At 42.9% G+C, this 15083-nt stretch overlaps 1 protein-coding gene across 1 annotated transcript in view; it reads right to left on the reverse strand.

Moving 5' to 3' along the window:
• C9H8orf34 (chromosome 9 C8orf34 homolog) overlaps positions 1–4895 on the reverse strand; it is a 376775-nt gene extending 371880 nt beyond the window's left edge. The window contains 3 exon segments of the mRNA XM_041768603.1: positions 3675–3930; positions 3932–4202; positions 4424–4895. Of these exon segments, the coding sequence (XP_041624537.1) occupies positions 3675–3930; positions 3932–4202; positions 4424–4895 (999 nt within the window).
• Between the last annotated feature and the right edge of the window lie 10188 nt (positions 4896–15083).

Here is a 15083-nt window from a genome sequence, read left to right on the forward strand (position 1 = left end):
GAGAGATCACACAAATCTATTAGAATGGCTATCATTACAAAGACAGATGATACCAAGTTTTGGTGAGAATGTGGAACAACTGGAACTCTCGTACAATGTTCATAGGAATGCAAAATTGTACATACACTTTTCAAAACTAGTGGCTAATGTCCTAAAAAGTTAAACATATACCTATTATATGATCCAGCCAATCTATTCCAGGTTTTTACCCAAGAAAAACAAAAGCATACATCCAAACAGAATACTACTCAGTAATTAAAAGATATAAATTATTGATACACGACACAACATAGATTATTATAAAATAATTATGTTGAGTGAAAGAAGATGTACCCCCAAAAAGCACATAGTGTATGATCTCATTTATACAAAACTCTAGAAAAGGAAAACTGTTCCATAGTGACAGAAAGAAGACCTGGGCAGGTGGTGGGAGTAAAGAAAGGTACAAAGGAGGAATTACAAAGAAAAGGGCAGTCTAGACAACAGGAAGGAGGGAGGGCATATGAGGAGCATGTCGTAACTGAGTCCTTCCAGGGAATTCCAAACAGCATTTCCACTACTTATTATAGCCTCTATGCCACTTGACTATATATAAGGGCAAAGGAGATACCACCATTCATAATAAAGAAACTCTACTGTAAAGAAGGAGAAATAGTCTCTCTGCCTCAGTACCCTTCCTGGTGTTCCAGCACTCTTGTGCATTTGGGTTCTTTTTTAATATTTTTGTTGATATTCCAATAAAATTTTGGAAGAAGAAGAGGAAAATGCATAGGCTTAGTTGACCAGAATTGTAAATTTTCTTTACTGAGAAATATAGTTTGTTACTTTCTGGTTTTCATGTGTAAACTACTAATACAATTCTTAACTAAATTCACATAATTTAATGTTTAACAAAAAACCCATGGGTGAACTATTTGTTAAATACTTATTTCCTAGATTTTTTTATTTGTAATATTTTTTTATTTTTGAAATAACTGTAAATTTACAGGAAAAGTATAAGAATAGCACAGATAACTCCATACACCCTTCACCTAGAGACCCCATTCAGTTTTGGAGAACTTTATATGTGCTGTAAAATACTGTACTTTGGTGAAAACCAAACCATTTCACGTCTTGCCAATTAATTAAGAAGTTTCATGTGGAAATCTATATTAAATAGGATTACAGTTCTAATTTATTGAAGTGATGTCAAGCATTCCTTATAGATTGATGCCTAGGCTATTCGCTACTAACCTGTCTTGAATAAGCCAATGAGAATACTAAAAGTATTCCATCTTACAAAAATTTCAAAGAGTTTGTAGAATATAAGTCATTATTACTTTATTCACCTTACATCTTTATATTACTTAATTAAAATATCATTACTTAAGACCCTAATGCAATGATTTCTAAGCATGGTTTTATAATGTGTCAAAGCATGTCAAATCATATTTGAAGGCAACATAAGTTTACGCTCTTAAGTCACCTGGAAACGAGATTTATTTTCATCTAAAGGAGTTTAGAAATACAATATATTGTGTACAGTTTGGGTGGAGGTTAGCTATTTTCTCCTTTCAATTATTTGAAGTGCAAATAAACCCTCAAAAATTAACCACTCATCACTGCAATCTAAGCTGATGGGGATGTAGGTTATATATCACCCCAAAAAAATCCGTAAGATACACAGCATACAATTTTATCATTGTTTGATTTGGGGGGGAAGAGGTCTTTTGATTTCACGAGACAATTCTGTCATCATTTAAAATTCATCAATGCAGGGGCACCCGGGTGGCTCAGTTGGTTAAGCGCCTGCCTTCAGCTCAGGTCATGATCCCAGCCTGGGGGGGTGGGGGGATGGCACCCCCCCATCAGGCTCTCTGCTCAGCAAGGAGTCAGTTTCTCCCTCTCCCTGTGCCTCTCCTCCCTGCTCCCGTGCTCTCTCTCTCACTCTCTCTCAAATAAAGAAACAAAATCTTTTTAAAAAATTCATCAGCACAAAACTATCTAATGAGCTAGTTTAAAAAAAAAATGAGCACCTGATAAAAATCAAATTGGATTTTATTTCCCAATCACGTAGAAAGTTTACATATATTTCAAACTCCATTATTATCACTTGGAGAGAGTCTCAGGAATTTTAAAATGCCAATAAATCTATTAAAACAATTCACGTGTTCTCCCTGGTAAATTGTACTTTATATTCTAGGGGAGTGGAGACCCTATAAAAGTATTTCTTTTATGTTTGTTTTGACACAATACACTGTGTCACAAAGGGTTATTATGATTCTGCTTTTCATAGACTCATGTAGAGTCTCTAATCATTAGACTCAAGAAAAGCAATCTGGTCGCTCCAGCAATTCTTTTGCTTTCATATATGGACTTCCTTTACCAACACTTCTGGCAGAAACAAGAATCAAGACGTGCATTATAGGACTTTATGACTCTCTACAACGAGTTTCAGTTGAAACAATGGCCGTATCTGTCGAGATAGAACAATATTAACTTAAAGTTGGGCAGCAGGAAAACTTGAGATCTTGCAAATCTCAGTTGCCTGAAACCCATCCTTCCCTATCGGATCACAACCCTGTCTGCCTCTCCCTTTTTTCTGCTAGGATATTATTTCACTTTTTTTTTTTTTTTTTTCCCCTCTGCAGTTAACTCTCTTCTCATCAATACTAGGGAAACAGCTCCATTCCCTAGCTCTCCCCCCCGTGCGTGCAGCCTTATTCGGACACCGCAGACACGTAACCCCCCAATAATGACCACAACTGGGGTTTCTTTTTGGGGGGGTGGAGAGGGGATCTTGACCCCTCCCTGCCCGATCGTCTCCTCTCAGCGCCCAGCTGGACCATCGAATGCGGACGGGCCGTGGGCATCCCTCCCCGCCCCGCGGCAGCGGCATCTGCCCGGCGCCCCTGCTGCCCGCGGGACGCTCCGCCAGCGCCCGGTTCGGGCTCCTGCTCTTTCCCTCCTGTCCTCCCGCTCGTCCCCTCTGCCGCTGTATTTCTGTCATCAGTTCTTTGATGGCGAGAGACAACAGCCCAGAGCTCCACGTCTCCACTCGTAAATACGTGTCTGCTTCTCCTGAACCTTTCTCCGCCCCCTTCTCCCCCGGACACAGGCAGGGTCCGCAATGCAAAGGGCTCCCCTTCCGTCCAGGCATCAACGTCGGCGTCTCGGTGTGACAATTGCATGCAACGCGCCAGCACCTCCCGAAGCCTGCTCCTTGCCAGTTCCCGTTTGCCCCCAGTTAACCACATTCTCTCCCATTGCCAAGCACCTCTTCCACCTTTCTGGGTTTCTAGTACTGCCCATATTTAAAAAAAAAAAAAAAAAAGGATCCAGCATGCGGTATAGTGCAAATCGCGGGAGGAAAGTGTGCGTGAGCGAGACAGTCCGAGTGTGAGCATCTGTGCGTCTCGGCCGGTCTGGGTCCTGTGCGGGAGGCTGCGGGGTCCAGGGCAGTCCGGCCGCTCCAACTTGCGCTGCCCGACTCCCGCCCTCAGGACCGGCTCCGGCTCACCTGTCCGCGCCCAGGTAACCCGCGAGGCGCCCGCCCGGCCGCGTCCCCGGACACCTGGCCCGGCCCGAGCGAACGCCGAAGCCCCGGCGCCGCGTTCCACTCTCCCTCCTGCGTCCGGGTGTTCGGGACCCTCCCGCGAACACAGACGGGGCCGCCGTCCCCCACAGCGCCCTACCTCAAACAGGGGACCGATCCTGTTCTTCTCCAGGTAAGCCTGGATCCGGGATTGCTGGTGAGACGCCATGGAGAGACCGACGCGGCCGCCGAGAGTGCGGGAGGCGCGCGGCCGTGCGCCTCGGCGGGGGCAGCCCCCTTCCTCCCCGGGGCCGGAGCCGGGGCCGGGCCGGGACGGGCGCTCCGGAGCCTCGGCTCCCCCGGGGCCGCGCGCGTGGGCTGCAGCCCGGGGAGCGGCGAGCGCGTGGGGCGCCGCGGGCCGCCAACTCCGCCAACTCCGCGGCGAGCGGGGAACTCCTTCGCGGCGCCCGGCTCCCCGCGCCCGCCTCCGCCGCTCCCTGCAGCGCGCGGCGCCGGGGCGATCCTCGGCGGAGGCTCCGGGCTCCGCGCGCCCCCGGGCGGCAGCAGCGGGAGCCGGGAGGCGGGCGCGGCTCGGCTCGGCGCGGCTCGGCTCGGCGCGGCTCGGCGCGGCTCGGCTCGGCGCGGCGCGGGGGGCGCCCTCGGGCGGCCGGGGGCCGCGGGGCTCGAACTCGCCGCGAGCGTGCGTGTGCGTGCGTGTGTGGCCGCGCGCCCGGCCGCGAGCGTCCCCTCCCGGCGGCGCGGGCCCCTCCGCGCGCCCCTCCGCGCGCCCCTCCGCGCGCCCCTCCGCGCGCCCCTCCGCGCGCCCCTCCGCGCGCCCCTCCGCGCGCCCCTCCGCGCGCCCCTCCGCGCGCCCCTCCGCGCGCCCCTCCGCGCGCCTCTCGCGCTCGCCCTGCCCGCCCGCGCTCCCCGGCGACGGCGCCGCTCCGGAAGCCAATGGTGACGGTGCTTCTTCCAGGGTGCTCGTAGGTCTGGTGCTTGTTGGCTCCCCGGGCGGCCCAGGCGGCTCGGAGGGGGTCGTGCCCGCGGCCGCGGGGCGTCTGGCCTGGGCACCCGCGCGCTGCCTACGCGGGCTCGGACTCGGGAGCGCAGACGGCAGAGGCGGGCGGGCCTGCGGGCTGGGCCCGACGTGAAGGCGCCTTCCTTTCGGGCCTGGCGAGGCCTGGAGCCAGTCCAGGGGCGCCAGGGCCCGAGGACCCCGCTGAAGGCCCCCAAGCTTGGGAGCCCCCCTTCCGCTTCTGACCTGGAGGCGGGACAGCGGTGAGCCAGCCCTCCCTCTGACTTGGAATTCCCGATCCAGAGGATGATGTGGATTACGATCCGCATGTAATGATGCGTGGACGCCTGTGGCTTCACCCCACATGCTCCTCTGCTCCACTCCGGTACTTCCTCTAGGCGCTTGATGGGATCCTCAAGCTTAGCCAATACCTTGCTTCCTTTACTATTCAGGGACTTTTTCCTGGTCGAGGATCAGCAGACCGCAGAGCTTTCTTCACAGAGTTCTCTTGGGGGCCACATGGAGGTCTCCAAAGACGATTTCCGTAGCTCCCAACCGGGATGTGCTACCAAAACATAAAGATCTGTGTTGGAAAATAGGAAGGGAATAGTTGTACCCAGAGCCAACTGCAACCGTATCGATTTATTTTTCTTTCTGTGTCCTGGATTTCTGTAATTCATAATTTCTTTGTTGGTATTGGTGGTTTTTTTTCTCTTCTGGATGACTGCCTAAACAGATCTACCTGTATGGAAACATGCAATAGTTAAGAATGGAATATTCCAGAAAGTACTGTTCATTCCATCTAATAATTCATGTAAGAAATCTGCCCAGAGTACCTCATAGCTTAACCATCACCGATAACTTGAACTACACATGGTTTGGAGTGAAACAATCCCCCGGTTATTACTTTTACAATCAGACTTGAGTGATCTGCCCAGAGGGAGTTAATTGAATAGCAGTGAAGTGCCTAGTATTGTCGTGTTCTCCATAATGGATCAAAAGTATGCCTACTTATAATTTTCAAAATATATTTAGGAGAAATTAAACATACATAGTGCATATCCACATTTTTATTTGCTAGACCGTATTGTGTAGAGCCATCTAAGACCCCCTAAAAAGTCAAGTACTTTTGATACCGCATCGTGCTAGAGAATCAAAGTTCTTCCAAAAGACACAAGGAAGATGTGTCTTTAAATTGGATAATTAGGGACACCTGGGCGGCCCAGGGCGTGATCCTGGAGTCCCAGGGTCGAGTCCCGCATCCAGCTCCCTGCGTGGAGCCTTGTTTCTCCCTCTACCTATGTTTCTGCCTCTCTCTGTGTGTGTCTTTCACGAATAAATAAAAATAAAATTAAAAAATACTAATAAATAGGATAATTAACATACATAGTAAGTAATCATTTCACTCAGAGCAACTACACCATGGGCCTTGCGTGGAAATAACAAAGCTTTACTGGCGAAACGCTTATGTATTAAAGGGAGGATCATGAAGATATGCATCTATATATGTATATATATTAGGTGTGTTAAAACACTGAACATCCAAAAACTACGTTGTTAAAATTAAGAAACTATTTCAGAAGTTTTTCAAGGCCAACTTCACATACCACCTCCTCCAGAAAGCATTTGTTGGTTCTTTCCACTGATTCCCCAAACCTGATTTCATCATTACGGTAAATATTTATTGCACAACCTCCCCATAGCAGACATTACGTTAGGGCTAAGGATTCAAAGGTAAAAATCCTTTTCTTTGCTCTTAGGTGTTCAGTCTTGTTGAGGCAATTGGCATATACACAAATAAGACATTTGAATGTATTGTGTGCTGTGCACATACTGATGATGAAAAAATTACCTGTACCAAGATCCTCAAGGAATTCTTCACGAAGGAGGTGGTGCTTGAGCAAAGTCTTAAAGGAAGATTAAAATTAAGTTTTCAAGATGGGATTGCTGGAGTTGTGAATGGGGGCAATGTTTCAGGTTTTGGCGTTAAAAAGTAGCATATACGAGGGCACAGAGCACAAAAAAATAGGCTGGTGGATAGAGGAATGTAGAGTTTTCATGAAAGAAGATTGATATGTAAGGTTAAAAATGTAAACAGTTCAGCTCATTAAAAGTCTTAACTGCCTTCTTAAAAAGAATAGACTTGCATCTGAAGTAACTAAAGAATTTTGAGCAGAGGAGTGTTGTGACGAGGTAAAAGTTTTAGATTGCTCTGGTTACAACATGCATGATAGATTGAGAAAGAATGATATGGAGATAGAAAGCCAATTTGGTTTACAGAATCCATAAGCAATCAGGAGAACCAGCTTTAGGACTAGGCATGTGGGGATGGAGAGGATGGGATATATTCACTCGTTGATGATCTATACATAGGATGAGGTTGGAAAAGAGAATCAAAGAGAAATCAGACCCTCTGATTTCTGCAATGAAGCCAAGAGATTATAAATTACTTGCCCAAGTCACCCAATGAATAGTCAATAGGATTTTGTTTTTTGTTTTTTAAAGATTTTATTTATTTATTCATGAGAGACACAGAGAGAGAGTCAGAGACACAGGCAGAGGGAGAAGCAGGCTCCATGCAGGGAGCCTGATGTGGGACTCGATCCCGGGACTCCAGGATCATGCCCTGAGCTTGAAGGCAGATGCTTAACTGCTGAGCCACCCAGGCGTACCAGTCAATAGGATTTTGGTTCAGGTTTTTCTAACTCCAAAGCCAACACTACTTCCATCTCTGCCCTGTATCCTGAAAAGTAGTCAAGAATTTAATTTAGTGGGAAGGGTTTATCTCATGACCTGGCACCCAGTAGGCATGCAAGTGATAGCAGTTGAATGACTTGAATTAAGTTTTAGTGGATCTATTCAATCCAGCTATATTCTTTCAGGCTAAACTCTTCTTCAAACACATGTCATTTAGGTTCTGTTTTGTTCCATTTAATTGCATGCATATCCTGGTTCCTATTTTGAATTGCAAACCCTCTAAAATTATTAATTGTATATTGATAATTCTCTTATAATTTATAGCATGTAACATAATATTTTTTCATACAATAGGTTCTTCATAAATACATCTTTATTTTTTAAAAATATTTCATTTATTTGTTCATAAGAGACGAGAGAGAGAGAGAGAGGCAGAGACACAGGCAGAGGAAGAAGCAGGCTCCATGCAGGAAGCGCGATGCGGGACTTGATCCCGGGACTCCAGGATCACGCCCAGGGCCCAAGGCAGGCACTGAACTGCTGAGCCACCCAGGCGTCCCATAAATACATCTTTAATTAATATCCTGTTGCTATACATTTTAACAATTTATTTCATTTACTCCCTTTAAGATTAGCTGAAAAGCACCAATGTCTTGGATTGGATTTAACAACTTTCTTCTATACACATAATATGGTGTTTTTATGATTCTTTTCCCTTTTTTTTTGGCTTGAGTACAGCATGAAAAGGCCATTTTCCGTGAGATTGTTTTGACCTCATTGTGTTATAGGAATGCCTGTCAGCATAATTTACAAATATACAGAATCCAGTTTATAAAATGTACTAAGCTCACTTGCAGAGCTCCTTAAACAAATTATTTTTGATGAGGCAAGAGAAAAATGGCCGAAAGCCTGTTGACCTAATTAGGAAGTATTAGCAATGTAATCCTTTGAAATTAATTAAATATTAAAATCAAAGAGCTGAGAAATTTATACAGGTTCCTTAAATTTACACTATAAGCCCTAGAACATATGTGCCCCTTTCTTGTATCTCCTTCACTTTTCAACTTCATAACAAACAGAGACAAATATCTTCACAGAGAATGCAGTGAGCCAGGATATTTCTTTTTCAGCTATTGGGTGGAGAGTTTGTGTCAGAGACACTGAAATAAAGGGAGATTCTGGGAGACGAAGCAGAAGAGTAGGGATTTGAAATAATCCTGAGTGAGGGACTTCCCTAATGTATTTAGATTTCCAAGTCCAAATTGTCAAAAATAAATGATAATTATGGTTTAAATCACATTCAACTATTACATGGTGGGATACTCTATATATGGGAACTTTCAATATGTTTCAGGAAACAATTCAGAAGATGCCTGAGTGCATTTTGAGGCTAATGCAAGAATATTTATTATCATTGTATATATTATAGTATGCTTTGTTACAACGACACTAATTTCAACTAGTATTAGATTTGTGAATCGCATGAGGCCTCATATGTGTGTATATGTGTGAAAGGTCATTTAGGTGTCCCTTGACTTTGATATCTCTTCAGTACCTCCTCAGGAAAATTTAGAATGTATTTTCTTTTTCATGCAGCAGTAGTTCAAATTCAGCTGAAAGGCAGGGACATATTCAGGAGCCTATCAAGAATGATCATTGAGAATACTGACCTTGGAGTTCTAACGTGGGATAAAATCTAGGCTTTGCCCCTTACTGGCCATGTAATCTTCGCAAGCTTCTTAACCTCTCTATCCTCAGTATCGTAAACTGAAGATAAATAGCACTTAGTTCATCAGTTTGTCGTGAGGATTACATGAGATAATGCAAGAAGGACTCAGTACAAATGCAGGCACATGGTAAAGATTCAATAAAGGGTAGTGCTAATATTGCTATTATTGTCATCATATCATTATCATCTTCTTCATCGTTGTTCCGATTCCCTGAGGGTGAGACTTGCAAAATTCACATCAACTGTATTGAACCAATTACCTGAAGATGTCCAAGGTAGAAAGAGTATCTTGCTAATCAAAGCAGTGAGACGTGGTATTATAGTCCCCTTAATTAAAAAGAAGATATTCTAGATGCAAAAATAGAGCTGTAAGATAGGTATAGATTATCATATTAAATTATCTACTCAGTTGTATTACTTCACACAAAGAAATTATAATAAGGGAAGAAAATTTTGTACCTGAAGGGTGGAAAATGGGAGGAAATGGGAATTTTGGGTGATTATTCAGGCCTGTCTACCAAGACAAAAAGCCACAAGACCCAGCACATATGAGTAATCTGGCCGTTACGGGGGTAAGGGTAATAACAAAGGGTTTTCTTCATTTCTGCCTAAAGTACTATCTCTCACAACTAATGCAAATGATGAGCACATATATAGCATCTACTGTGTGCCAGGTACTGTTTCAAGCACTTTATCCACTGCCCTGACTCATTTACTTCTCAAAACAGTGTCATGAAGTAGGTACTACTATTGCTCCCATTTTTTTTTTCAGGTGAGGAAACTGAGGCACACAGAGAGTAAGTAACTTACTTGCACAAGGTTGAAGCTAGTAAGTAGCAGAGTCCATATTTGAACCAAGGTAGCATCTTAAACACTGTTCTGCCTCCCAAAGCCTTGGCTACTAATATCCCAGGCATACCACTTCCCTTTTCATTTTGCCAAGAGGATTTTGTTGTTGTTGTTTTGTTTTAGGATTTATTAATTCAAGGGCCCCTGGGTGACTCAGTGGTTGAGTGTCTGCCTTTGGCTCAGGTCATAATCCCAAGGTCCTGGGATTGAGTCCCCCGCTGGGCTCCCTGGGGGGAGCCTGCTTCTCCCTCTGCCTATGTCTCTGCCTCTCTTTCTGTGTCTCTCATGAATCAATAAATAAAATCTTTAAACAAAATTATGTATTCATTATATATATATAGATAGAATGCACAGGAGTGTGTGAGCGCAGTGCGGGGTAGGCAGGGGGCTGGACAGAGAGAAAGGGAATGAAAAAGTCCTCAGGCAGACTCCCTGCTGAGCATGGAGCCCCACATAGGACTCAATCCAGCAACCCTGAGACCTTGACCTGAGCTAAAATCAAGAGTCAGATACTTAACCAACGTCGTCGCCACCCAGGCACTCCTTGATTAAGAGGTATTTTAATGACTAATTTTACTTCCCTAGCATGTTTATATGGAAAAGGAGTAGGGCAAGATACTGTGGTAATTTTCTGGCCACATACGAAATGAATATACTGACAAACTGCTTGTATATCTCTTGTATGTTTGAATAATGATAATCAATCACATTGGGACTGATTCTAACCGCACTAATAACTGACTAACTGGACCTACACAACTCAAATAATGCTGCCAACTTACAAAGCCCTGCATCCAGCTTTCTTAAGTGAACTTCTGTCTTTAATCTCCATCTTTAAATATTAGGTTATAATTTTTAATTTTTAATATGTGGCATATTTATTAGCAATTATCTAAAATACTTCATGTCAATATCTTTTTATCACTTGTTTATTTCAATTATATTATGAATCACTTGAAGTAAATCTATCAAACTGTGTAGACACCTTTCTTATGAATCATCAATAAACTATTAACTCTGACGTGCTTTTTGCTTATAATTTCCAAAATGATGCTGTCTTGATTTTTCATCCCAATTAGTGATAGCCTTTGTCAGGAATTAAAAAAAAAAAAAAAAAACTTAAGCGATGAAAAATGTTACAGAATGCTGTAACATGATTGTGAATTTTTTGAAAAGAAGGAGAAAATTAGAGCAACAAAAGCAACAAGCAAAATTAGAGCAACAAGCAAACAAAAGATGACTTGGTAAGGAGAAACTATTCTTCTGCACACTGGGGAGCCAGATACTCTGTCTAGGACAGGAGGTGCTATTCCTCCAGTCTAGCTATCAAGGAGTAAGTAACACGGGACCTACTTCTCAAACATGCATCTCTGTAAATGCCAACTACTGCTCAGTCAGGCAACTTATCTCAACAACCCCAGCAGCACTAAAGGTTATGTTGTGCCCAAGATTGCGAATCCGAGAAACCACCGAGGAGCCAACACCGATGCAAATACATGAGGGTTTATTTACAAGCTCGAGCTTGGGTCCAAGTATACCCGACACAGCAGAGCAAGGACTTGGACCCTGAAGTGGGTTATAGCTGGGTTTTTTATAGGCTGGTCTAGGGGATTTTTCAGAAGGGATGGAGGAATTTCTCAAGTTCTGTTTACATTTTGATATGGGGCTTTCAAGGGCATTGAGCTCTGTTCTCATTCTAATATGGGACTTTCTACCACAGGTGTGGGCTCTGTTGTCTTTCTGATATGGGATTCCCTGCCGAGGACATTGAGGACATTCTGCAGTTTTTCCCCTTAAAGTTCTGCTCTTATTCACAGGGGCCTGGGATGGCTGCACTTGTGCTGATGCTAAACTTTAGGTGGGATGGCCTTAATTTTTCTCGGCCTCCACAGTTAAAGATATATTTCAGCAGAATTAGTGGAACTCACACCAGCTAGACCCCAAGACTGGACCTTTAGTGCCCCTTTGCTTGTACTTACTGACCTTTGTCCTCATTTTTCTTTAAGTTCTTATTTCCAGCTTATCTCTTAACTCAGGCAAATGAAAACCAAAGAGAAGACTCCAGTGTCCCAGACCACCCAGACCTGTTAGAATCCAACCTCAAACTCATACCGGCACAGAAGGACCATAGAGTGACCTCTCGAATGACTGACAACTACTTTTACTTAATTATAATAGGAAAATCTCTGCCCCAGGAAGAGCACAAGCCTCATTTACATAACAGTATGTGTGCATAGGCACATTCCTTAAGGCACAAGACCTTGTGCCCACCTCTACAATCACAGGGCTCCCCTTCCTATATATTCATCCTAGCCCTAAATAAAAGGAACCTATTCACTTGCTCAGAGAGTCACAGCTTTGGAAGTCATTCCCCGTGATCTCCTTACTTGCTGCAAATAGTTTACTTTGTGTGACAATTCCCACCTGGTCTGTGACTCACCAAGGAGTGAACTCACATTGGTTCAGTTACAGAACCACCATAGCCTAGAGTGAATTAAAAAAAAAAAAAAAAAAAGACAACTTTCTGCAAAACCACTCTCCTTCCAAAGCAAATGTTGGCCTATTTCCTATGGATGATACCCTCTCTCCAATCCTCAGATGGTTTTGATCCTGAGAGAGATTTTTGTGATGTGTAAGGGTATGCTAAGGTTCCACAAACACCATCACACTGACCTACTAGGTATCTAACACAAAAGATTTATGATGAGGTCATGAGGAACATCAGCTAAACCTACTAATTTTGACTGGGAGGATTAGGAAATCAAAAATTGAATGAATGAATGAATGAATGCATTTTTAAAAGAAAAAATAAGTGGGCCCAGGTAGCTCACTTAAGCATCAGACTCTTGATTTCAGCTCAGGTCATGATCTCAGGGTCCTGGGATGGAGCTCCTAATCACACTTTGCTCAGCAGAGAATCTACTTGTGGACTCTCTCTCTCTCTTTCTCTCAATCTCTCTCCACTCCTCTCAAATAAATAAATCTTTAATAAATAAATAAAAGATTAAAATGCTGGTAATTCATTAGGTAACCATGAAGCATATCTAATAACCAGGTTCTCAATCTCTTATGTTTAAATTCCCTTTGTACATACATAATTACATCTAATTGATTTTGTTCAATAGAATATTCTTCTAAATATTTATGAGTACTTAAATACAGTGTTTGAGTAAGATGGCAGCATTGATTTGCCCTTATGTATTTCTTTAGCCTCTCCTCTTCAATTTGCCACTTTTCTTTCTTTTGTCTTTTACTTTTTTTTTTTTTTTCCCCTTAAAGCATGTTGTTCATCTTCCAGTCTAGGCCTGAAACAATTGTCAGTGGTCGATGAAAACCAATTGGCTAGAATTGATAACAAATGTTTTCTACTACATCTGTCTCTAAAATGTATTTTAAGATCCCTTTGTCTATAATGCTTGCCATTAACAGTCATATTGCTAGACATATTTTATTATCAAATCATTGCTAGAGAACCCAAGATTTCATAAACCTTGGGATGGTTATTCCTTACTATCAGCATATACTGACTCATGTAATCTGTTTTGCTCAAAAAATTATCAAAAGCAACACATTTTTCTACTTTTTATTTCATTATCTTTAATAGAATGGCATTATAGCAAAAACTTGTGGTCTTAATGACAATATTTCAGAATATTTTAGAATTTAGAATTCCAACAGGCAACAAAGATGTATGTCAAACCTTCTAGGAAATTCCACTGCTACTTAATTTCAAAATAGTCTCCCTTCAGTAAAGACTTGCAATTAGGTTGTAACAAACTGGTTCCTTATGCAATGAAATATGCAAGACTAAATTTTTCTAATATGTGTCCTATCTCTCCTTGGAATAAATGGGCTCTCTCTGTATTTGTTCAGCATTTGAGTTACTATCTACAAGTTTTGTGGGGGCCGGGGAAGGTGGTTTGGGTTGGTTGTTTTGTTTTTTTTTTACCACTTACAAGTTTAAATGTCTTACATTTTTTGTTTCCTTCAGAATGCCTAAGGTTAAAATATGGGTCAGCTACTTACAACTGTGTGACCATGATCATCTGTCATTATCACTCTGCATTTTACATGTGTGGAAACCAAGGGCAATAGCTGTTTAATAACATACTAGTTGTTGGAAAAGTCAAAATACTAATCTATCTTATTCCATATGGTGCTCTTTCACTTTATTTCTTGGGATCAGTTTGAATTGTAGTTGAATCCTTTGAATATCCAATAACACCTCAATTATCTCTTGCTTCTGTAACATTTTTCTTTTCTTTTTTTTAAGATTGTATTTATTTATTCATGAGAGACAGAGAGAGAGAGAGGCAGAGACACAGGCAGAGGGAGAAGCAGGCACCCCGCAGAGAGCCCAATGCCAGACTCCATCCTGGGACCGCAGGATCATTACCTGAGCCAAACATAGACGCTGAACCACTAAGCCACCTAGGCATCCCACATTTTTATTTTCAAAGCTATTTCTGTCTAGAGGAATATTCATTAAGGTCCATTAATGTACTTGTAATGCAATTGATCAACTCATATTTTCCAACAATAGAAGTATGTGTTTGAACATTGTAATATAATTTTTTGGTAATTTCTTACTACCTGTTTTTAGAATAAAAGAGGTCATATTGGAGAATGTTTAAAAAACACAGGCTTGGAGTTAGACTTTGCATTATTTATATTTTTTAAATTTTATTTCTATTATGGTATTTTGTCATCTTAAAAATCTTGCAGGCTGGGAAGAGACTCCCCATCTCTGGGCTAGCTCATTCATTTCCAGATAAAGAAGAGCTCAGCCACTCAGCCAGAAGCTTGCCTTTGATATGCAAACTAACCAATCCAGAGCCTGATTTCTCAATCTGGCACATACGTCATGTCATCTGGCAGAGGCAATATTCCTCTGCCTTAATCATCCAAAGAGCAGCTACCAGGCAAGTAAGTACCATCCATATAACTCAGAGCCCAAGAAAATTATTTAAACTAGCCAATCCTAAACCATTCACCTTGCCCTGCCTTGACCTTGGAAACCTAAATAAATGTTCTAGCCTCAGCTTTCCCTTTGCTCTTCCTTTCTACCTCCTCACCACCCTGAGGCATCCCCATGTGGCTCTGTGTGGTGTGGCTGCTTCCAGGCTTGAGGACTTGTGAGTATAATCAACTTTGTTTTCCTGAGACTCTCCTGTATCTGCTTCTGTGGCAACATCTGACCCTCTATCTCATAAAAGAACACCACCTTCCATGGATTTGAACCCTAGTTCTAGTACATACCAACTTTGTAGATTTTAAGT

The sequence above is a fragment of the Vulpes lagopus genome, chromosome 9 (genome assembly GCF_018345385.1).
Source record: "Vulpes lagopus strain Blue_001 chromosome 9, ASM1834538v1, whole genome shotgun sequence".
Taxonomy (NCBI): Eukaryota; Metazoa; Chordata; class Mammalia; order Carnivora; family Canidae; genus Vulpes; species Vulpes lagopus.